Genomic DNA, 24,357 nt, shown 5'->3' with positions numbered 1-24,357 from the left:
TGACTTCTGTAGGACTACAGAGAATTTATAATACAGAGGTACATTCAACAAAAGCACGCTGGATTAAAGCCATAGTTGCCAAGTTCATTTAACCCCCCATAAACAGTGTTAGAGTGTGATGGGTAATCGGTAGTATTGACAAACTGGCTAACACTCCTCACGCTCGCTCTTTAACAGTGGAGCCTGAGACAGGCAGGAGCACTGCCGACTCACGCCGTTATAGAGACGGGACAATGCTGGCTACCCAAAGCCATTCTGTTTCTGTGGTAGGGGGTGCAGAGAGGAGTGTAGTAGAAAGGCTTTGATTAGGGGCGAGGTGTAGTGGCCTGGCGCCAGGTGTGGCTTTGTTCCAATCTCACTCCGGTAAAGTAATACCTGAGCATAAAGCTCCTCTCCACCTGCTTCAATCAATACCACAGCTTCACAGGAGGAGATGGATTATTTGAGGTGGATGCTTGTCAAAGAGCAGGGTGAGACTGAACCAAATACTATTTGTGGATCATTTTATGATTCAGTTATTCTTCACAGCCAAGAACATTTCTTACCCTAAGAATATTCAAAATTATTTTCATCAGCTGTGAAATGTTTCGGAGAGCTGGTGTGTCTTTAGTTGTGCTTGTTCTATGAAGCTTTTTAATCTCTGAGATTACACTGGGCTGGTGGACTGTTTATATCCAGGCTGTGTTCTCAAAGATTTGAAACAGATGACCTGGTGAAAATGAAACACCTTGTGCTGCTTAAAATTGTGACTAGGCTCTGACTATCCTTTTCTGAGATTACAATGCCACTGGACTGTCTAGACCTGAGCTGTAAATCTGTTTTGCCTGTACAGAAAAAAAAAGAATAAAATCATTACCCAGACCTCGGAAATGTCCTTATTGAAGGAAGGAATCTCTGAACCAAAAACAAGGAACAGAACAAGCATCACAGGGTTCAGAGAAGCAAAGGAGGCCAGCAAGGAGAAGAAAAAAAAAAAGATCTCTGATTATCTGAGGTGAGGTGCCCTTCTGCTGGAGCGTAACCACAGGTTTTCAGACATCAAATGTGTTTCTGCACGACTGCACAAGAGCTAGCCAGTGCACCAGCCTACAGTGACTGAATGGTCAGCTACTCTTAAGTGTCAAACTAAGATTAAACTGGTAAGAGAAAAGAACAGAAAAAGCTGGTTGGAGAAGAACAAGGAGAGACGGGGAGATAGAGAGATCCATGGGGTTAAGACAGAGAAAGAAAGAGACAGTAGAGAAGAGAAGGAGGTGGAGCAAGTATGATTGATGGAGGTCAGATCAAGAGTGCACTCAGAGTCCCCATGCTGTCATCGCAGGTCGTTTCACAGCCGCGATGGCAACAAAATCCTCGCCCACAGTTGAACATACAAAAATCACCCCCGTACAGAAACCAAATGCTGTAAAGACAAATGAGGAATGACCAACATTTTAATAAGAGTGACTCCTTAATAGGCTCTCTGCTCTAGACATCACCTGGGAATTATATTCGAAATACGATTTTAAAAAGTTTGGCTTCCGTCGCAGTGGGAAGGCTTGAACGCAGCAAACTACTTCGATTTGAACTGTACTTACGATACAGAGCACTGTAAAAGTTCTAGAGAGGAGGCATAAAAACATTTGCATTGAATATAAAGGGGAAGAAAGAAAGAAAGAAAGAAAGAAAGAAAGAGAGAAACGTTAAAGTAACGTCCATGCATTGAAACCAGTGCGCGAACTGAACGATGCGGGCGCACGGAGATGTGGAAGGGCTGAGAGCGTGAGTGAGTGTGCAGCTGTCAGGGGAGGGGGTGTCACCGTTACGCGGGACAGGGCGCGCTAAACGTGTATCCCAGTAGAGTGTACTCAGCCGGCCATATCAGGTGTGGGGATTCGTCGCTAAATTAACACCAGGCGAAGGAAGGCGAGTGACCCCCTTTCGCAGGCAGCCCAGGACCCGGTTGGTTTTAGGAGCGTCTCCTGTGAGTTCGACATGTCCGGGATGGGCACGAGGTACCGAGCGTAATGGGACGGCTCAGAAAAGACGCACATGGACATCCCGATACCGACTATGATACGGACCCTCTGCATCCTCGCTTGCGTCTGTAGTTTCATTCAAAGTAAGTGTGCGTTTAGTTAATTGTCATTTGAATCACTTCATTCTTGAGAACACACAAAAACACGTCTTTGTTTGTATCCAGCGTCTGAAAGGCTGCTTAGGCTACTTAGCAAACCAACCGAAAGAAAAAAGAAAAATCAAAATAAAATCTACTGAGTCTATAATTATCGACCAGTATATGTTAACACATGTACTCAATTCGTTTTATTTAAAATTGTTTTATTGTTTTGAATTAAGATAAAGGAGTGAGGTTACAATGATCATTGTTTAGAAATAAGCTCTTATATAAGCAATCTAGAAAGTCACTGACATTAAAAAGCAAATTTTCTTCTCTGTATGTTTCACTCCACACTATTTCCGTCCACTCCTGTGTTTTCCGTTGAAGCCCTACATAGTGTTTGGATAACAGGATAGGCACACTGAGCAGAGCAGAAACAAACTGGCAGTTGACTGTCGTGTGGGAGATAAGCTGTATTCTGCAAAATATCTTCAAATTCAACAACACAGAAAAAATAGCCCTGTTCTCAATGCCACACAAGTATGAAAGAGTGGCTGTCATCGTCTGCCACAGTGAATCATTCATCACACTTTCGGCTCTGTCCGTTCGCAGTTGCCTTTTGAGGCCCTGTCTTTGTGTCCCTGCAGCCGCCACACTTAAAATGTGAAATGGCCTAGAGACATTAATAGACTCCCATAAGAGAGAGTGTTTTTTTTTTTTTCTTATTCAATGGTCCAGTGACTCTTAAAACACTTAGATTCACTGTGTGCATTGTGCTTGCCTTAAGACAGTCCCACAAAAAGCATTTCTCTTTCAAGGATGGTTCAGTGGTTTCTGTTCTGCGTGTTGGCCTTCGAATGCCACTCATTTTAATGATACAGGGTTTGAACTCAGGGCAACGGCCAAGAGGCTGATATGTTATCTCAGGCTACTATACAGTCTAAATTCAGGTTTTGAACTCATTTGTCTTGTATCGTTAAGAAAACATCCGGTTTGACTTGCAGGAGCATACGGTTCGATACGTATTTTCTCTAGGATGGATGTTAGTGTGCAGGCCTTGAAGTGAATCAATGAATTACATTTACAAACCATCGCATATACCCCGCTCTTGAATCCCTCCTTACAATCAGACACATAGGTGAATTAAGAAATAAGAAATTTCACATGAACACATGAACATTCACCATATTTTTCACTCAGGTTAGTATTTGTGACAGACTGTACCAGAGGATGCTACCAAAGACCCGGCATGAGCTTAACAGATTTAAGCTCTTCAGTAACCGCCCCCCCTCAACCCCACCCCCCAACCCCCCAACCCCACACGATCTCAGACATATAGCTTACTCTCTCTTCTTTCATTTGCCATTGCACTTCCTGTAAATGTCCTCACAGTTCACTAAAAGGCCTTTAGCAATACCTGATATGCATCCTCCCAATGTAATACAATGAGAGACAGGGGTGGCATTAACACGAATATTATTATGATAAATTTATGGACGTTGAGGAGCAGCTGTCAACACGGGTTATACAAGACATTATATCTAATAGGTGCAGGGACAGCATGACCACAGGGGACGACATTTTGGCCATGGTTTCAACATGAATGTGTCACACAGCACACTCTTGCACATTCGCTCAAAAGAGCTGAGCCTCATGACACTAGCGATTAAATGCTACAAGAATGAAAATGCTAAAGAGTGTATAAAACTGCCAATGTAATGTATTACGATAAGAACCATATACGGTTTCAGGATGTGTTTATAATGCTTTATGCATTGGGAACTGTCACACAGTAGGCTTTCAAACTGAAGTAAATCAGATAGGTTTGAATCAGTGGCTACTGTTTTAAATACTGCTGTAACTGAGCCCCTACAGAGAACCTTCACTTTAATCTGCCGTGAAATAGCATGCTGAAGACGATGCCGCCCCATCACAAATTAAAATGCCGTGGAATAGAATCAGACAGATGCCTCTTTAAGAGCTGTCCTGGGTTCACACTGGGCTGTACCCTTCACCTCTGTGTAAGGAATGAGATGTTTGACAAGCATCTCGCGGGGTTTGACAGAGGCTCGTATGTCAAAGAGAGAGGAGCACATTTCACAGGGTTTAATGGGACCAGAGCCAAGTGACCAGCAATGCCCATCGCTCAATGGACCTTCAGCTGCGGTGAGCCTTAGTCAGTGAACTAGGGAGAATGGATCAAGCCAACAACTGTCTCTCAACAGCACCTGAATAGACACATTAATGGACCGTGTAGCTAAAAATCTGAATTCAAAACAGCCAAATGCTCAGGAACATTACCAAGTCAAAATAAATTGTGGAAAGAACCTTATTAAGTCAGATTTTACGATCCAAGTGGCCTTTTTTTTGGCAAGAAATCGCTGAAACCATTCATAAATCTCTCGTCTTATGTTTTCCTCGACCTGTTTCACAGTCGGTTTAAAAAAAAAAAGGAGCTGTCAGCCTCTTTTCATCACTTCCACATCAAACTGAAAAACATCAACACATTCACGTCGGAGATTTAAAAAAAGGAAAAGAGAGACAAGCCAATTTCAGCTGGAAATGGGAGAAAATAATTCCCAGCTTCTTGCTTGTTTTCACAATCAGGAGAAACCTAGGTTGGCCAATGAGCTTTCTTTCTTTCTTTCTTTCTTTCTTTCTTTCTTTCTTTCTTTCTTTCTTTCTTTCTTTCTGTCTTTGCACCCTGTGTCCTTGGTCAGCAGGTAGGAGGTAGTTATCCTTCACTGTGATACAGTTTACTCAGTGTTTGCCTTGAGAAGCAATATCACTGGACTGTAGCCTATTAGTCTGGCTAGTGCCTCATTAGGTTCACATGAATGCAGAGGTGCTTTTGCCTCATTTCCTCTGGTCCTCTTCAGACCTGGGTCATGGAACAAGTCTGTCAGCAGGTGTTTACCTATAGTCTTACTCATAGCGTCTAAGTCCTCAAACCTTAATTCCTCTACAGTAAGTGTTCATCCCCCTGGTTAAGTAAAGGTTCTTTTGTTTGGCTTTGTCGTTTATCAGAGGCCTCAAGGGGTGGTCTCATTTATCTGTGTTAAGCGTCCTCGTTTGGATTAATTACAAAGATACTCCTCACAGTATGAGGCCAGGATGGTCTCATTTGTGTTCATTATTCAAAGGGAGAGCATCACGAACCCACTAATGCATCATTAGAGCCTGTACTGAGTGAAGGCTTGGATTATATCTCTAATGCATGTCTCAACCTATGTTAGGAATGCAGTTTGTTCAAAGCTTAGTCATTCAGAGGCAGGATGTATTGCAGTATGCCTGGTGCTGCTGCTGGCCAGCTCCTGCTTGCTGTGAGTTTGTTGATGCAGGACCAGGGGGGGCTGTGTTATGAGGTACACAAGCCTGCTGAGTCAGCCAGAAGAACCAGAACAGGACCGTAAAACATCCGTCTTCTGACTAGCATCAGGACAGGCACAACCAGCAGGCTGCACAGATCAGTGTATGAAAGCCAGAGTGAACTTTCATCGGGAGAGAGAAATGACTCACGAATGCATTAAGACATGCAAATGAGTTGATCTCACAGTGGTGTTGATTAATGTGTGTACATGGATAGATATATGATACTGTACTTTGGGAAATGCTTCTTAAAAGTCAAGGAACTGGGCAGTGCAGTGTAGAAACTCCTGTGTGTTGCACCATGGTCCAGGAGAACTTTCAGTCTCGTTCTATTGCACACTTCCTATATGGGTGGCGTGACAACAGAGTTTGACTTCAAAGCTTGACGTTACTTGAATGCGATGACGTAATGGAGTAATGTAGGGTTTCACGAATATCGTGAGTAACTTATAAAAGCCGCATATGACAATTACATTAAACCGATCAAACTCATGTGCCGGGGTTCACGACGATGAGGAGTCTTGACGGGGTCATATTTACAGATCCTCTCCTCTCAGTCTCCTTCTCTCTGGTGTACTCCTCCAGGTGGAGGCGCCGCGGATGCAGAGGAGCGGCTGATGAACTGGCTTCTGGGCAAAGACCGCTACAATAAACTGATTCGTCCGGCGATGAACAGGACGGAGCGCGTCACCGTGATCTTACAGGTGTCCCTGGCCCAGCTCATTAGCGTGGTGAGTGGCAGTCATGACAGAGCTCTCAAATACGTCTGTCCATTCAACAAGAGTCAGTCACTGTTCGCCTGAATCACCACCTGGTTCTCTTTTCACATTAAAATCCACATCTTTTCACGTGAAAATAAACTCATGTTAAATGTTTTTCATGTTAAAATTTATTTCAAGATAACGTCTAGTCTCAAAGCTAATGAGCTTTGAGAGTTGTCTCCTCTGTACAATGTACGATCACTTACTGATGTGTCTCTCATTGACATTCTAATGTGAATTCAGTGTCGGGAACTTTGATACCAACCTGCAGTTACACTGCGGTTTAGAGTCATAACATTTCATGACATCCCTCAGTTATTACTGTGGGGGGGTTTTCCAGACATCACTAACAGTTTAGCCATTGCTGCACAGGTCTTTTTGTGCCTTGAGATTCAAACTGCTGCACATTGTGTTGAAACAAATACCAGTGCTTTGACGGATTGTAATGGGACATAACTATGTCACAGTGAGTTAGATAACTGGGATAATATGATGTTGAGTCTGCACTATGGGTTTGTTTTGGGTTGTGAGGTTCTCTGCCTGTGTTCTACGACACTTACAGTCACACACTGACACTAACAGCTGTAGCACTTACTATATCATGATTGTCTGTTCTGTCACGTCAGCTTAGCTATGCGTGTGCTGTATGCATTCATTACACAAGTCACTTTGGGACAAAGCGTCGGCCAAACAAAGAAATGTAAATGTAAATACAAACATAAATATAAATGTAATTGAAAGCAGCAGCGCAGCTGGTGTCAAGAGACATATTGGAATCCAATATAAGATTCACAAGGTCGTCCGGTCACACAAACACTCTTCCATATACTCTGCTCAGAGGATCTGATTCTTCTCTGCCTCTGTGGTAATTGAAACTGTCACACTACATAAACTGGACGCCATGGGAGAAGATGATGCATTAGTTTCAGTGAAGGACAGTGTATGTTTATGTATATTGTGTGTGTGTGTGTGTGTGTGTGTGTGTTTGCCTGCTTACCTGTCCCATTGTGCATACTATGACATTATAATATTGTGTTGTAGTTTTCAGATACACAGAGCTAAAATCCACTGGTCTCTACATTCAACCTATGTGCTCCATTGATCTATGCTTAGCTCTGGGTATTTCTTATGTGATCTCTCTCTCTCTCTCTCTCTCTCTCTCTCTCTCTTTGTGTGTGTGTGTGTGTCTGTGTGTGTGTGTTCCAATTCCTAGAATGAGAGGGAACAGATCATGACTACCAATGTCTGGCTCACACAGGTAAGCATGAAAATCCTATTTAAAACAGAAATGATCTGGCAATTACAGCCAAATCCAACACCAGTGACCTTGGCACTGAACTTGAAGCTAACCACAGGCACGCGTCCGTGTCGGCTGATTAGCAATCTGCTTCGCTTCCATCTGATTCATCTGAATTAAAATGAAATGTGTAACTGTGGATAATGTGGTATAGGGAAAGCTCCTGTTTGAAATGGGTTATTCCATAATAAGCGAGTGGAAAAAAAAAATTCTTCTCTCCATCCAGTACTGGCATGACTATAGACTGGCTTGGGACCCTTCGGAATACGACGGCATCGACAAGCTACGCATCCCCTCTCGACACATCTGGCTCCCCGACATTGTCTTATACAACAAGTGAGTGCATAGTTCAGTCAACAACACAGTTTACAGCTGGGTCTGCCAACCCTGCCAACCCCTAAACCATAAACTATATGTATTTATAGATCGTTGCTGAGATTGTGTTTTGCCTCACTTGGAAATGGCCTTGGATGAAAGTGTCTGCAAACTGAATAAACGTAAATATAAAATGTATTTAGGTTATTTAGTACAGTTTAGCCCAGTTGTAGGTGATTTAGCTGATTTAACTAAGTTTTTAACTAAGTTCCTGATTGGAGGAATGAATTTGTTTTCCCCTTTATATCCAGCTTTGCAATGTTATGTCTTGCTTTAGTGCCGACGGTACCTACGAGGTCACGGTGTTCACCAACGCCATCGTCCTCTTCAACGGTAGCATATTCTGGCTCCCGCCAGCGATTTACAAGAGTGCCTGCAAGATAGAGGTAAAACACTTTCCCTTCGACCAGCAGAACTGCACACTCAAGTTCAGGTCGTGGACGTACGACCACACCGAGATCGACCTGGTCCTCAAGTACGGGGCGGCCAGCATGGACGACTTCACGCCCAGCGGCGAGTGGGACATCCTGGCGCTTCCTGGGAGGCGGACGGTCAACCCCCAAGACCCTACCTATGTGGATCTGACTTACGACTTTATTATCAAGCGAAAGCCGCTGTTTTACACCATCAACCTGATCATCCCCTGTGTTCTCATCACCTCTCTGGCCATCCTGGTGTTTTACCTTCCCTCGGACTGCGGGGAGAAAATGACGCTCTGCATCTCCGTCCTGTTGGCTCTCACCGTGTTCCTCCTCCTCATCTCCAAGATCGTCCCGCCCACCTCGCTGGACGTGCCCTTGATCGGCAAGTACCTGATGTTCACCATGGTGCTCGTGACGTTTTCTATCATCGCCAGCGTGTGCGTACTCAACGTGCACCATCGGTCGCCCAGCACTCACACCATGCCCGCCTGGGTGAAGCTCGTGTTCCTGGTGAAGCTGCCCGCCCTGCTCTTCATGCAGCGGCCGCAGAGCAACTCCGCCAGGCAGAGGCTGCGCCACCAGAGGCAGCAGCGTGGCAGGAGGAACCTGCTGGGACTGGGTTACGCGGGACCCCGAAAATCGACCATGACCTCTTCCTCCTCCGTGCTGCTACCCTCTGCCTCGGCTCTCTCCTCCCCTGGACATTTTTACAACAAGAACACGGGGGTGCCTTTTAGCTTCGCCCACCAGTCCAGGAAAGGGGACCTACGCCCGGGGGAATGCCTGCCCAACGGCCACACGTTGGCCCAGGACCTGCGGCAAAGGGGAGGCGCAGACTGGGGGGCGGACATCCAGGAGGCGGTGGACGGGGTTCGCTATGTGGCTGATCACATGATGGGAGACGACGATGACCAGAGCGTAAGTCAGCCCTGTCACGACACCATAATCATTCCCTTGTTATGGCCCCCGAATGGCCCCGAATTAATAAAAAGAACCAAACCACTGGCCAACCACGTAAAACCACGACTGGCTATGCTTTTAGGTGAAGTCGTAAATCCCTAAGGCTTCGCCTGACTTTTAGTCTAGATCTTGCCTTACTCTTTGCTGGGTAGAGAAGAAGGGGTAAGTTTTCCAGGAATCTGTCTCACCTACTTCAGCTCACACTCATCTAAAAATGTGTGCAGGCATCCTGGACCTGTCATAAGACAGGTTAAAAGAAAACAACACAGTGAGAATGCACCGCAAAACAAACAAAGAAACAAACACACAAACAAACAAAGCATGAGACCACAAAACATGGGATGTTGGGGTATGATACAGTCCCAAAACAGAGCCCAGAAACAACCTCTCCTACCCTTTACTACTGTTGGCTTTTGTAAAACCTTCTTGTTCATACATCATTTAGATTAAGAGGCCACATGTAAACTAATTTGAACTAAGAATCTTAAAATAATTTCAACATCTCTGATCATGCATATGAGTGTGAATCCAGTATGGAATGGTCCTTTGCAAAGTGCCATAGCACATGGTGTGTGTCTGTGTGTCCTCTGTTTCAGTAAGAGGTTAGGGTCAAACTGCTGAATGGCATAAAAACATATGATCACTCTAATTCTTGGCAAGGAACTGGAGCAGTTAGTGCAGTTAGGAAACTGAAGGGGAAAGAGAGTAAGTAGAAACTGTGTAAACCAACACTCTGTTATCAGTCTATTGATTGTTTTCTTGAATAAATCAATAGAGGAGCAAAATGACCATGACTGAATAATGGTTACCATCAGAAAGTACCCAGAGAAACAGGGAGGAAGGGGCGTTATGGGGTGAATAGCTTCAGTTCAGCGCTTTTTTAAACCGAAATGCGTTTGTTTCGTGCCTTAATTTGTTTTGTTTTCGGCCATTTTTCGTCGAGTCCACCAGTTAATTCGTTCTTGTTCCACTCCTGCTGGTAGGTTGTGTTTTCAGTGAGCAAAGTGATCAATCTTTTTTCCTGATGTATTTTTTTTTTGTTTTTGTTTTTTTGTTTTACTCAGGTGATTGAAGACTGGAAGTATGTTGCCATGGTGGTGGACCGCTTGTTTTTGTGGATCTTTGTGATTGTGTGTGTGGTTGGGACCTTGGGCCTGTTCCTGCAGCCGCTCTTCCAATCCTCTAGCGTTCCCATCCAGCAGCCCAGCTCAGAGCCTCCTCGGAGGGACGGGATGTGAGCCAGTACAGGACGCCGCTCTCTTAACGGAAACCGTTACAGGGTGAACTGCATCTGAAGACGCAAACTGCATCTTCATGTTCTTCAGTGACCCTCATTACTTCTCTTCTGTACGACGGACTTTATAACTACTTCCTTGGAGGCCATCTTCAGATTAGATCAGTATGTCAAGATCAGATCAGTATGACAAACTATCAATGCAAATCATTAAGCCAGTTATATTACAGGACTGTAATGTTCTGTATTGGCAACTGTATATAGGAGCAATATCTATAATGGGCAAATGAGAGAATAGGTGAGAGAACTGTACACTTCATCAGAATTTTATCCTGTGCATTTGTCGTTTGGGGGGGGGGGGGGGGGGGGGGTTTGGCATTTCAAACCAATGAGCCATTGATCTTTACAGAACTGTTTTTTTTTTCTATATTTGATTCAAATAAAGCTTGAACAAGAAGCTTGATGAGGGCTTTCTCCAGAAGAAACATTACTGCAGTCTATGGCACAGAATTCTTCACGATTTAATTCTCATCTTGTAAAAAAAAAAATGAACCCAATAAAAAAATAATTTGCCACTTGCCATACCACTGTTGCCCGATCATTTACTTCCTCGCTTTTATTAACTCTGTAATTTCTCTGTGTTGTTTATATTGAACATGTCATGATGGATTACATTCAGTCCATAAGACTTGATAGATCTGTGCAGACTGGTTTCTAAAGGGCCATGTATAAACATTTATTTGTGTATTAAGTCACATGTGAATGCACATTGGCTCCATAATAATGTATCTGGAGTCTAGATTTCTTGTTAAAATGTTCACCAACGAAGGCACGTGACTGCTGGTATGTGAAAAGGATGAAATGAGATGAATTTTTTATTGGTACTTGGTATTTGTTGTTTCTCTCTCATTGACTACTATTAACGGTGACAAGTCTTATCTCAGCAAAACTGTGGTAGACTAAATCACAAGTCAGAAGAAGGTTTCTGAAACAAACAAACTAAAAAAATCCCCACCTTTTTCTCACACACCTGTCAAGTGCAAGCTACTCAACCCCTGATGAAAAATATAGCCCTGGCCGGTGACCAGAGCAGAACCTTGATGGCACAGAGCTCAGTGAAGATTCCCTCAATTATTGTGCCATCTGCTGGCTACAGGCTAAAAACTCCCTCTCTCTTTCCTTCTCTCTCTCTCTCTCCCTCTCTCTCTCTCTCTCTCTCTCTCTTTCTCTCTCTTTCTCTCCCTCAGATTCTTTCTTAAACCTACCAACACACCCACCCAGCCACACACACACACACACACACACCCACACAATCACAGACACCATTACTGCTGGCTAAAGAGTGCTGAGTGGACTCATTAGACATTCTGCAGACTAAAGTAGTTCTTTTGTAAGAGCCTGATTCCAATCATGCCGTATCAGCCAGCATAACTGTGCCAAAAGTTTTATTTTGTTTTTCAATTAGCCACCACTTACAATATTAGCTGTCAACAACTTCATCTGTCAACGTATATCTTAAAAGTTTATGAAATTCGGTTCACCTTTTGGAACTCATTTTTGTTGAGTGATAGTCATTAGAAAGCTTTGTCTGATCAGTTCCTTCAAGCCGCCCCCATCACTGCTGTTGCTATAAAACAGCACTGTATCCAGAACAGCATTCCAGTTTTATTAGAGTCCTCAAGGTTAATGTCACTGCAGAAATAGAATTGGTTTTTCATCAAAATGTTGTTATTGTTTTGAGAGTTAATCTCCTCCAATCTACAGCCACACCGGTGCACATTATAGATGACATAAAGCAAAGCGGATATGTTCTGGGCTCATTAATGACAGATTTGACATTTAGTCTCACACAGTGCCCAGGCATCGTTACCACAACACAAAGCATAACAAACACTAGACGTGTTCAAGCAGCCTTCACTCAGGTGATCCTGCTTTTCTATTCCATTACATAGCCCTTCAATCAGCAGGCAAAAATGTGACTTTTCACCTATAAATTACTCTATGATTTCATATCAGCATAAACATACCATCATGCCCTACTCTTCAGATACTTATCCTCGCTTATGTCTGTAACACATGCACGGTTTATACTGTGTGGTTTTTTCTTCATCTAGAAAAGTATCGGTAAGGAAGAAGATACACTCTAAACACGTAAAAAATGAACAGTTGTCCTCTGAAGTCTGACACCCAGGGGGGTGGATACAAAGACACAAATCAAATATACACAGAGAAATCAAACTGCAAGAAAGTGTATATTCAGGCATGAAAGGAATCGGAATGAATAAAGTGCTTGAAGCAGATTGATTTTATATACATACAAGTGTAAGTGTGTGTGTATATATATATATATATATTGAACCGCGCGCGCACACACACACACACACACACACACACACATGGTTATTGATGCAGTGTATGGTACTGTATAAAATTCTAATTAAGCATATTATCCAAATATTTCAATGCTTCAACGCTTGAGCAAATGCAATATCTGATAAACTGTCAATGTTCATGGACAAGCGGTAAAGTCACATACTCGGTTCTGGCGTGAAGCACGGGCGACTACAATGTGCGCTGGGTCTCCGCTATCCATGGTGCTGAAATCATCATGAGCGCGTGACATTTAAAGGTGCTAATCTTTGCTAAAATTCGTATTATTCGGCGGTTCAGAAGTTAAGAGTATAAGCACATCGCTCACAATCTTGGCAAAGTGAAATTTCAAATAAATAATTGTCCTCAATTTTAACTGCCCGCCACAACGAAAAATTGTGGAGCGTACTGCTCGTCTTTGTGTTCTAAATGACAAGCAAAACCAAAGGCATTCTCAGATATCACACTTTTAGATTTATATTTCCTTAAATAATCAGGTTTTTCGTGTGTTCTGTGTTCACAATCAACGGACTTTCTCTTAATTATCCAGCAGTTTCATAGCCTTTATTTTGGGTGTATTAAAGAAGAGAGAGAAGTTTGCTAAATTACAGTATTCTTTAAGGTAAACGGCGATTTCTCCGGCGTTCAGTAAACTCGCTCGCTCTGGTCTGCTTCCATCCTACATGACTGACTGCACCGCTCTCCCTCCCTCTCTTTTTCTTTTCTCCGTTCTCGCCCTTTTTTTATCTCCCGACGCCCGCACTCTGAAGTCAGCCGGCGCGCTTTCACTTCTTCCAATACCTCAAGACTCTCGCGTGATCTCTCCGTCTGTCTCTCAACTGTGTATTGACAACTACGGGATACATATCGGAAGAATTTGCCGGATTTCACGATGAATATTCGATTTCTTGTGTTTGCCGTTGGATATGTTATTGTTTGTCGTCTTTCTGGTGAGTACGGTTTTAGTTGGGGGTGGGGGTGTTCTGCACGGATCTAAGGAAGAGAATAGATTAACCAATAAGCTTAAGAAAACAAAAACAAAAACAAAACAAAAAACCACCGCTTATTTATTTACTTATTATGTGTGAGGAAAACAACACCTAGGCAGTTCTTTGGCAGGAGAATTTGGAAATAAGTGTATCTTCACGTTTAATGGGCTAGTGCTTATTTTCTGAAGCAGCTAACTATATAAAATCCATCTTTAAGTCATCTTCAAGTCTTGGTTAAGAAAGTTTGGCTGAGACAACCCATGTTGCCAAAGCAAGTCAAGTTGCTCTGTCCTGTTGATGCCGGTAAATGAGATGATTTTCCAGCTCTTCATAGTGCTATCGCTCTTCAGAAATGTAATCATCCAGTTATCAAACGAAGGACGTTGCATGGAGACGTTAACGGTTTAAAGCGGTGGCAACCCTCACATCTCGTGAAGCCGTAAAGGCTGTAATTTGACTGGTCCCCTGTTCAAACAATGTTTAATGTCATCGTCAGCAAACAGGTTTCCACACCATTTGCACTGAAAGATAAAGTGCATTTAAAGCAGTTTATTAGAATCATCTGTTCCTGGAAGAAATGGTCGGATCTGTATATTAACAGCTGTAAAACATAGTCACTGTAATCCAGTTACAAGAGCAGAATTACACCAAGAACACATTTCTACGAAAAAAGAAGGGAAAAAGGATAAAAAGAAAGAATAAAGGGAAAAAAGTGGTCTGAAGACTTGAATTAAGGGCTGGCACTCACCCCTTCTCCCTGCTCTCACCCCCTGTCCACAAATACCGTTTTTTTTTTTTTTTTACACGCATGAATTAAGTCTCACTGTTTCACCTAAAGATGTGTTTATCAATAAATGCTCTATGGGTGACAAATTAATCTCTGAATGTCCAGGTATTGCTTAGAGAACATTCTTTCTCTTCTCCCTCAGGTGGTACCTGCTCAGAGGCAGAACACAAACTGTTCTCTGTGATATTCTCCAACTACAACCAGTACATTCGCCCAGTGGAGAATGTGTCTGACCCAGTAATCGTGCAGTTTGAGGTGTCCATGTCCCAGCTGGTCAAAGTGGTGAGTGAGACTGGGAAATAAAACCACTGAAGTAAATGTGGTTCGTTTACCGAGTCACTCCGTTGACTTTGTAGAGCCATGTGGACTCAGTTAGGCTAATTAGCTGTTTATGCCTTTGGAGCACTGCATTCTTCATCATGCCTGTATGTAAGAGATGTGCTTATTGGTGACTTGCATTACATCAAACATATCTGAGGAAACCTGTCACTAAGTTGCTTGAGGTTTTGTCCTCTGCTCTGGTGTATGTATGTGCCACATATGGATTGTAGAGCATTCATCACAGCTTAGAGAGGAAGGTCATGACACAGTAAGACAAATCATTCTGTAAACAACACACCAAAGCTCTTCATTACTTCAAATGTTGATTAACTGACACAGGGGTGCATGTGTGTGCGTGTGTGTGTGTGTCTGTGTATACCTCTAATATGCGCATGTGTGCACGTAAAATTGTTCATCTCGGAGTGCAGTCATGTGCACAGAGTGATGAAAGCATGATGAGACAGGATTGTCTACAGATTTAATCCTCTGACAGAATTCATGATGTCACGGGTGTCTAGGAGACACCAGACTTTGACTTGGCAAGTCAGCCGTGATACATCAGAGCAGCTGCCTGGGTCCAAGGCTGAACCCTGGCTGAATTGGAGCTTGTTGCTCTAAACGGTTGTGTGGGTGTGTGTGATTGGACGGGAGAAGATGGAAACTGTCAGCTCTCTGGGTTCTTCAGTCTGGTCTGCCTCACGCCAGCGGCCCACGGATCTCAGTGAGCCGACGCCCGTAGCCCTCACGGCATGGGTTTGAACGTGCTGTGTTGTCAGCGGTGTCTGAGGAGACCAGTGCATTAATGCTTGGCTGGGTTTGGCCTGGACTGTTTAAGATTAATTAAACTGAAAAGGCTTCGCTAAAATAAGAGGAGAGGAGAGGGCAGGGAGAGATGGAGGCCATTCAGAAATGAACAGATTTGCAGCGTCAGAGTGTTCAGGGCTTTCTGAATAATGAGAAGTCTTAATGTGGCAAATGTAGTCAAATTAAGAACCAGTAAGCTTTCTTTCTAAGATGTTAACGAGGACTGTGTACAAGGCTGTATGGTTCATATCTGAAAGAGGCAAGCCATCCAATCCCTTCAGAAAATGAAGCTGTAAAAGACGCCAAGAGGTCTGTTTTAGGTAACTCAGACATGATGACTAAAGTCAAAACAAAAAACTACGGCAGCAGCAGCAGCAACAACAACAACAACAACAACAACAACAACAACAACAACAACAACAGAAAAAAAAAGAATGAGTAACGTTTTGAACTTTGGAAAATGAAACAAACGATTGCAGGATCCCTCTGTCAGGTTAACTAAATCTCGCCACATCTGAGAGCTCAGATCCAGAGTTGCATCGTCTTTGAACTGTGACTCACAGCTGAACAATATTGTGGACATTCTCTGACCTCAGCTAATGCAGCAGACCGGGTCATGCTACGTGAAATGAAAGACCATTATTCATTTCCTCCTTTCCACCTGCTCCTGCCCTGCCACACCCCCACCCCCCCAAAAAAAATCGGCAGAGTTAGCCATCACACATCGCAGCACGTCCCCAAGGGTAATCTCAGAAGTCAATAGTTCATCTTCTCTGGTTCGTTAGATCATTCTCACAGCAAGATCATAACCCATGCTCTTTCGTACATGAGAAGGTGAGTGAAAAGACGCTGCCATGTGGGTGAGAGCACTTTCTCCCTATGGACCACTCGTTATGGCTGCTAAGAGTGTGTGTGTGTGTGTGTGTGTGTGTGCATGTGCACCCTCTGGAGAGTATGCTAGGAGGCTCTGGGCAGATGAACGGTTAATGCCATGCACTAGTTCATGAGATTACTTCACTCACGGTCTACAGGAGCCAGACTTGGCCTGGCTTTAGTCATCAGAGATGAAGGGAATAAGGAGGACAAGAAAGAAAGAGAAAGAAACAGAGAGAGAGAGAGAGAGAAAGAGAGAGAGAGAGAGAGAGACAGGCTGAACAGACGATTCTTCCCGCCTGTCTGCGTTTCCCGCAGGCTGGGCCACAGTGTCAAAACAGAGCTGTGGTTTTTCCGTTCCATCCCGTTACGAAAGCATCCTAAAAGGACCTCAGTATGGTAATGTGCTTTTCGGCGTGTCTCTGAGGTAGAAGGACTCAGGTGGTGCCCCCCCCCCACCACCCCCTCCTCCCTCCCCCTCCCCCCCCCCCCCCCCCGCATCTACCAAAACGCACCCCTCCATCTGCAGACTGGAGAGGTCAGCATAGGAGCAGGCTCCTCAGACTGACGTCTGGAGTCTAATTTATCGTGACAGTTCTCTCCCTCTCTGCTTTCTGAAATATTCATTTAGGGCACAATGCGATTCCCTGCTGGTTTTGAATTCTTCTCAGGCCGGATTATTCTTCTCTCTTGTCCAGGATGAAGTGAATCAGATTATGGAGACCAACCTGTGGCTGAGACACGTGAGTTTACGCTGCAACTCGGTCCGGTTCCCGGATCTTCGCCGGTCGACACAATCATTCGTCATACAGCATTCTTACAAGAGCATTTCGGGTGTCTTAAATTATTCATAAGAAAAAGCTTTCAGGGGCGTAGATGATCTGAAATTTGTTAAACCCGAGGGAATAATTTGAGTTGGCAGCATGGTGGCTTTTTAAAACGTCCATGAACGAGAGAACTGAAGCAAGTGTGTTTCTGATATAAACACTACCACCATCACTGCCTGACCATTCACTCTGTGTTCAAAAGGTAAAACCTCTGAACACAATGTCTCACGTCACATTATTTCAGAGTGGTCAGATACAGAAAAAATCTATTTACATTGCAAATTAGTTTAAGTCTTTTTTATTTTTTTTATTATTTTTATTTTTTTTCTTGCTCTACTATTATTTTGGAGCTGACATCTCAAGTGTGAATGTACCCTCATTGCTATCAAATCACTGTTCTAATGTTACGGTCTGTTGTATGTTTGTAATGAGAGGCTTATTCAGGGTGCCTGACACTTCTGTGTGTTTATTGGTGCATTCAAAAACCCCTCTGACCTGCCTCAAAAACCCCCTCTGACCTGCCTCAAAAACCCCCTCTGACCTGCCTCAAAAACCCCTCCGACCTGACTCTGCACTGAGGCAAACAAGAATTTGTTGCCCTCACCTCCTGCGGAACACAGGACACAGGACACAGGACACAGGACTGGGGTGATAAGTGCTTCTTATTGAGCGGTTCGTTTAGATTTTGCTGTCTGACTGACAGATCATAATTCACATCGTTAAGTGACAGAGACACAGATAAGGCCGATCTGGAGTGAATCAGCTGGAACCGTCTGATGGAACTGATAACAGTCACCTGAGGAACAGCTTAAGTCTCGAGCCACTCTCACTGCCTGCTGTTAGTCAGCTTTAGCCATGGGCACGATGAAAGACCAAAGGTAGTCAGGCGTGAGTGGGGGTGGGTGAGGGGCGAAACTGGAAGACTGACAGGACGGAAAGGCTTATAAATATATAGATGAAATGTGATATTATTATTCAGAGTCCGAGCAGTGGATTAAATATGAATGAATTTATCAAAAAGCAGAGATGAATGATAAGCAACGTTTTTGATCTTGATCCTCATCATTTCGAGTTTGGAGGTGATGTCAAAGACACAGCACAGCAAAGAGATCTTAGGCAGGTAGCAAATCGACAACATGGAAGAACTGGAATAATTTACACCGATGAGTCATTGGCTTTATAACCATTAGGGTTATCCTCCGCTGCTTTCAAAATAACACAGTTAAGGACAGTCTGTGTCCCTGTGCAAGTAATTTGTCCTTTTCCAAAATCAGGCATGAGAGAGAGCCGATGGTGTTTTTGGAATTAAAGCAGTATTTCAACTTCATCTGGATAACTAAGTGTGACATTGTCTTACTCTGAAAACGAATATGATTAAGTTTTTACATCATAGTACCTTCCTTGTAAACTGTTCCTACTGAGGGAAACTCTCTGGATACAGTGACATTGCCAATGTCAGCATTCATATTAAAAGCTTCCTATGCCTCAAGTGAGTGTCATACATTTGCCCAAATAAGTTGGAAAACAGACGTGACATTTAAGACTGTGTCTAGACCCTGTCTTTCCTATTTCTGTTATTGCTGTCCTCAGCACACACAGACGGTTTTTCTCACTCAGTTGTCAGTCACAGGGGGAGATGCAGAGGTCAAAGCTTTAGCAACCAAGCAGAATGAAAATTAGATCAATGCATGCAGTCATGTGTCCATTCCAGGTTAAAAATAAAATAAAATAAATAAAATAAAATTCGCCCCTTAAAGCAGAGAGAACAAATATTATATCTTGAATGCCTTTCATTTTGTCATTATCTTGACATCTTGAGTATTTAAAATGAGTATTTTAATATATACCATATATATTACTATAGTGATAATGCCATCAAAGAGCATGATCAGATTTCTTTTAAACGCGTATGTGTAATCCTTTTTAAAGATTGTCTCTGAGAAGTGTACTGTTGGCAAAATATTATTTGTGTTTAAAGCAACATTTACTCATATGCATCAGGTCTGGAACGATTACAAACTCCGGTGGGATCCCAAAGATTTCGGAGGAGTGGAGTTCATCCGTGTTCCATCCAACAGGATCTGGAAGCCAGATATTGTTCTGTACAATAAGTAAGTTCCTTCAGAGGTTTTTGGCTGAGATCTGCAGGTTATATCAATCCCATTTGATCGTGCTGACTTTCTGCTGTAACAGTTTCCCTAATGGCAGGGGTATTACACAGCCTCTTATAGACCACTCCTGACAGTTCCCTGGTCTGAGATTAGAACATAAAATTTCCCTGTGTCAGGTGTTTGGCGTTAATGAGTTTCAATTTGTTTATTGATGGAACAGGATGGAAGAATTCGTTTCACTTTTCTTCACAATACCTGTGTTTTGTGTGTGTTGTGACATATCTGTTTAATGTTCTTATCTGTTTGTGTGCTTCATTTATATATATATATATTTTACTGTGTGTTCTTTGTGGTCTTTTCTGCTTTTAGTGCAGTGGGAGACTTCCAAGTAGATGATAAAACCAAAGCCCTTCTTCGCTACAACGGAGATGTGACCTGGATACCACCGGCCATATTCAAGAGCTCCTGCAAGATAGACGTCACCTATTTTCCCTTCGACTATCAAAACTGTACCATGAAGTTTGGTTCGTGGACCTACGACAAGGCCAAGATTGACTTGGTACTCATTGGAACCACCATCAACCTGAAGGACTTCTGGGAGAGCGGGGAGTGGGTGATCATCAACGCGCCCGGTTACAAACACGACATCAAGTACAACTGCTGTGAGGAGATCTACACGGACATCACCTACTCGCTCTACATCCGACGGCTGCCTCTCTTCTACACCATCAACATGATCATCCCCTGTCTGCTCATCTCCTTCCTCACTGTGCTGGTCTTCTACCTGCCGTCCGACTGCGGCGAGAAAGTCACTCTGTGCATCTCTGTGCTGCTCTCCCTCACCGTCTTCCTCCTGGTTATCACCGAGACCATCCCGTCCACCTCGCTGGTCATCCCTTTGATTGGCGAGTACCTGCTCTTCACCATGATCTTCGTCACGCTTTCCATCGTCATCACCGTTTTCGTGCTGAACGTCCACTACCGCACGCCCAAGACTCACACCATGCCGGAGTGGGTACGTCGCGTCTTCCTGGGCATGCTGCCCCGGGTCATGTTCATGACGCGGCCCGAGCGAGATCCAGAGAGGCTGAGTGGGGGGGGGTCCCTGAAGCCCTGTGCTCTGCACGCCCCACCCGCCGGCTCCTTACAGAAGCACCAGGTCAAACCACAGGGCCTGGCAACCGGCCTGTCTCACCGCCCACACCTTCTGCTCAGCACCGAACTCAACAACTTGCGGGATGCCGTCAAGGCTGGCTCAGGATTCCTTTGCAGGGAAGGCCGCTGCAACTGCTGCTGGCACCAGCGGGCCACTAAACTACCCGCTGATGGAGGCGTTGGTGGTGGTGGCGGACTGGGAGGTCTGGGGGGTGCTATGGAAAGCGGTGGAGGTGCCAGTCCATGCTCCAGCTCGGAATCACTGGATGGGGGCCTGACCCTCTCCAGTCTCTCCCCAGAGGTCCAAGAGGCCATCGAGAGCGTCAAGTACATTGCGGAGAACATGAGACTGCAGAACGAAGCCAAGGAGGTGAGTTATTCAACTTATTCAACTTCAACATATTCAGCTTATGCAGCTGAAATGTCCTCATATACTGAGCTAGTTTGGCATAAGCACCATGCCCAGTATGAGCTGAACTGGTCACACTGAATTATGTGGTCTTTGACATCCCTAGAACCTCTGTACTTAAAAAATAGCCATAGCACAATAATCCATTGTTACATAGTATTTGCCATAGTTGTCAGGGGGATGTGAATGAACTGTTAATAATAACACAGAAGGCAGAGTGCCACATAGACATTAATACAGTTTGAACATTCACTTTCATATCAAAAAAGTTAGTATAGTCTCTCACAAGACAGACAGACTCTAAGATGCAGAAGGGTCTATGTGCACACATAACAAATACATACACAAATACATCATTCTTTCACCAAAGAGGTACAAGAGACTTGTATAGCTCAGGTGAAAAGAAAAGCAAAGGCAGAAATGATCTGTAACATGATAATGACTATTACCTGTTCAATACATTCACACATGGTCTATGTAAGGCTAAAATCTACTGTACTTTCTGAAGTCTTTCTTTCCGTGTGCGTTTCAAGGTCCAAGATGACTGGAAGTACGTTGCCATGGTGATCGACCGAATATTCCTGTGGGTTTTTATTCTGGTTTGTATTCTGGGGACTGCCGGCCTGTTCCTTCAGCCGCTCCTTCTGGGAGAGGACATGTGACTTGTCCACGTAAAGAAAGGGAAAAGAAACAGGAAAAATCAACTGTAATTGAGCGTTTGAGATTAGAAACGAACACACTTACAGCTGACCTTTCCCATAATATAATAGTGTGCAGTAAAGCCAGCGATAACCCGGAGTCCAGATATCATCAGTTCTCCACCACAGATGGGAGGATGTGTTGAGTTCACAGTGACTGGAAAAAGAACCTCATTCACGCAGACTTGTGATGGTGAAGTCCCACACCGTGCTGACAGACTGTCCTACGTCCTCAGCTGTTGTCTCCGTGGAAACTGGACCTATTGATCAGTGCAAACCTGAGTGTTATCATAGTGATTTTTTTTCTCTCCTTAACCACACACTCCAAACATCCACATGTTGATACTGTTCTAGAATCTTCATCAGCCAATCACATATCAGTGATGCTTTACAGTAATGAATGCTTGCTTTTAATTTGTCGTGTAACAGTGAGCAGTTCCACCCTATATGGGCTAAGTCACTGAAAGGCAAACTGTAGATAGACTATCCATTGGCACTTACTGTAATGTTTGACTCTCAGAGGGTCATGTGATGAATAAAAACTCAGGGCTTTGGTGACTAGATACCTGATTTAAAAAACAAAAAACAAAAAACAAAACAAAACAAACACCCCCCCCCAAGATTGTCAGAAAAAATGACTGTACAAGTCTGTTCCACTTTCAGCTTCACGCGCACATGCTCTGTAGAGTTTCTGTGTTGGGCTAGTGAACCTAAATGAGCCTTGAAATCTGTCAGTGCTTACAAGTCACTTTCACTGACCAGTGTTAAGAGGCAACATGAATATCATTTGCAGTTTCTGAATGTTTGTGACAGGCGACTTTTCATGGCCGTACAGAAACAAAAGCCGAGCCGTACTCATAATTCCTTCTGACTTCAGCCCCTTACAGAAAAGGTGAGAAGTATTTGCTATATCTGTTGATTTATATTTGACCTTTGTAATTCTCTCTTTAAGGGAAGACAGTATTGTCGATAGTGGGAATTCTTTTTTTTTTTTTTTCATATTGAACATACTCATCTGTATACATTAGGCAGTATGACCAGAGAATCAGAAATGATGGTTTTGTCTACTGACTTTATTTAATGACATTCTCATTGACTGAGAGTGTATTTTTAAAAAGCACATTGGGCGTTTACAGCAGCAATCAGCTCGAAGTGCTTCTATACCACAAAATTATATCCTAAACTATTGTTGTATGGTTTAAATATATATGTAAAAAAGACTTTTTCTTTGTTTTAAGTAACAAATATTCCTGACTGCAAGATTGTTTGAGGCATTAAAATCACGGAGAATCCAGTTGGAACGGTGTCATCAACTTCAAAAAGTTTGTAAACAGGGACATCTGCTGGACGTGCTGGGGAAATGCATACACCTCAGACTGCAGGACAGTTCCGTGACATACATTCATATCATGGCCTTTAAACAAGTCTGTCTGTCTATTACTGAATAAAAACATTGCAATCCACTTATGAAAGGCAAAACATACAAGTGCCCAAACAATACCATCTGTGTTTAGCTTGCGTTAACATGCCCGACAGCATGTTCTCTCAGAGTCTAATGTAGAGGAACGTGTGTGGCGGGTATATAGATGACTTAGTGCAACATTGATATGCTCTGTTTGTTTTGCCAGCAGGATTAATTTCTACATTAGCCTTTTCTGCATCCTTGTGGGTCGATTACAGTTTAGTAAAACCTATTAAGACCCAGTGAGACTGATATCGTCATCTTGTGCTCAGCTGAATTTTGATGTGGCAGGAGGCATAGAACAGATTACTAATGGGACAGAATACAAGTCCAAGGATCAAACAACTTTGTTTGGGAAAAAAAGAAAATTCTCCTCAGCTTTCTGTTTGTATTCTAAACATTGCTTATGATCAAACAGGGCTTTATGGAGGAAATTTATAGGGTATTTATAGGGTGTTAATAGGGTATTCATTCATTAACGACTCCCATTAATCACTCAATATTTCCTTCAGCTTCAGTGGAGGAATCAGTGTTCAGTGGATGTGTCAGTGTTCAGCGGAAGTGTATATAATGCATCATTGCAAAAAAAGAGTAGTACGGATTATCAACGAGGACGAGCTGTTTAATTCTATTATTCTATTGACGTGAAAATCAGGACACACAATGACTTGGTTAATATAATAGAGATAAAACAAAACAAACAAAAACAAAACAAAACAAAAAAGAGCTGCAACCCTGTGAGATTACAATACGTGTTCTGTCGTTAAAAGACGTCTTTGATTTGTCCATATTTACATAGGGAGAAAACACTGCTGCAGTGTTTACCTTGGGATTATCCTCACAGTATACATTTCTAAAACGTCCTTCACAGCTAAGCTGAGAGTTAAATTCACTACAATAACAAAGTTTCTTTTCAGGCGTGCTCGACAGATCGCAGATGTATTTTCGAGTCATAACACACGTAAGCGCGATAACTGATTAAGTGAACTCCTGATTTTTGAAGTGAAGATGACTCACTGCGTGCAAACTCAGGCA

At 43.3% G+C, this 24,357-nt stretch overlaps 2 protein-coding genes across 2 annotated transcripts; both read left to right on the top strand.

Moving 5' to 3' along the window:
* The first annotated feature begins 6,060 nt into the window (after positions 1-6,060).
* On the top strand, positions 6,061-10,520 carry chrnb4 (cholinergic receptor, nicotinic, beta 4 (neuronal)). The gene is made up of 5 exons (XM_030793995.1): positions 6,061-6,198; positions 7,442-7,486; positions 7,752-7,861; positions 8,178-9,240; positions 10,347-10,520. Exons 1-5 carry the CDS (start codon positions 6,085-6,087, stop codon positions 10,518-10,520), a joined length of 1,506 nt encoding a protein of 501 aa, XP_030649855.1. The 5' UTR covers positions 6,061-6,084.
* Positions 10,521-14,809: 4,289 nt separating this feature from the next.
* Positions 14,810-21,824, top strand: chrna3 (cholinergic receptor, nicotinic, alpha 3). The gene is made up of 6 exons (XM_030794274.1): positions 14,810-14,944; positions 17,359-17,403; positions 19,489-19,598; positions 19,968-20,812; positions 20,987-21,123; positions 21,696-21,824. The coding sequence occupies exons 1-6, from the start codon at positions 14,924-14,926 to the stop codon at positions 21,822-21,824; spliced, it is 1,287 nt and encodes a 428-aa protein (XP_030650134.1). The 5' UTR covers positions 14,810-14,923.
* The last annotated feature ends 2,533 nt before the right edge of the window (positions 21,825-24,357 follow it).

The sequence above is a fragment of the Chanos chanos genome, chromosome 2 (assembly GCF_902362185.1).
Source record: "Chanos chanos chromosome 2, fChaCha1.1, whole genome shotgun sequence".
Classification (NCBI taxonomy): domain Eukaryota; kingdom Metazoa; phylum Chordata; class Actinopteri; order Gonorynchiformes; family Chanidae; genus Chanos; species Chanos chanos.
The sequence above is the reverse complement of the archived record's forward strand: the minus strand, read 5'-3'. Positions and strand labels throughout refer to the sequence as shown.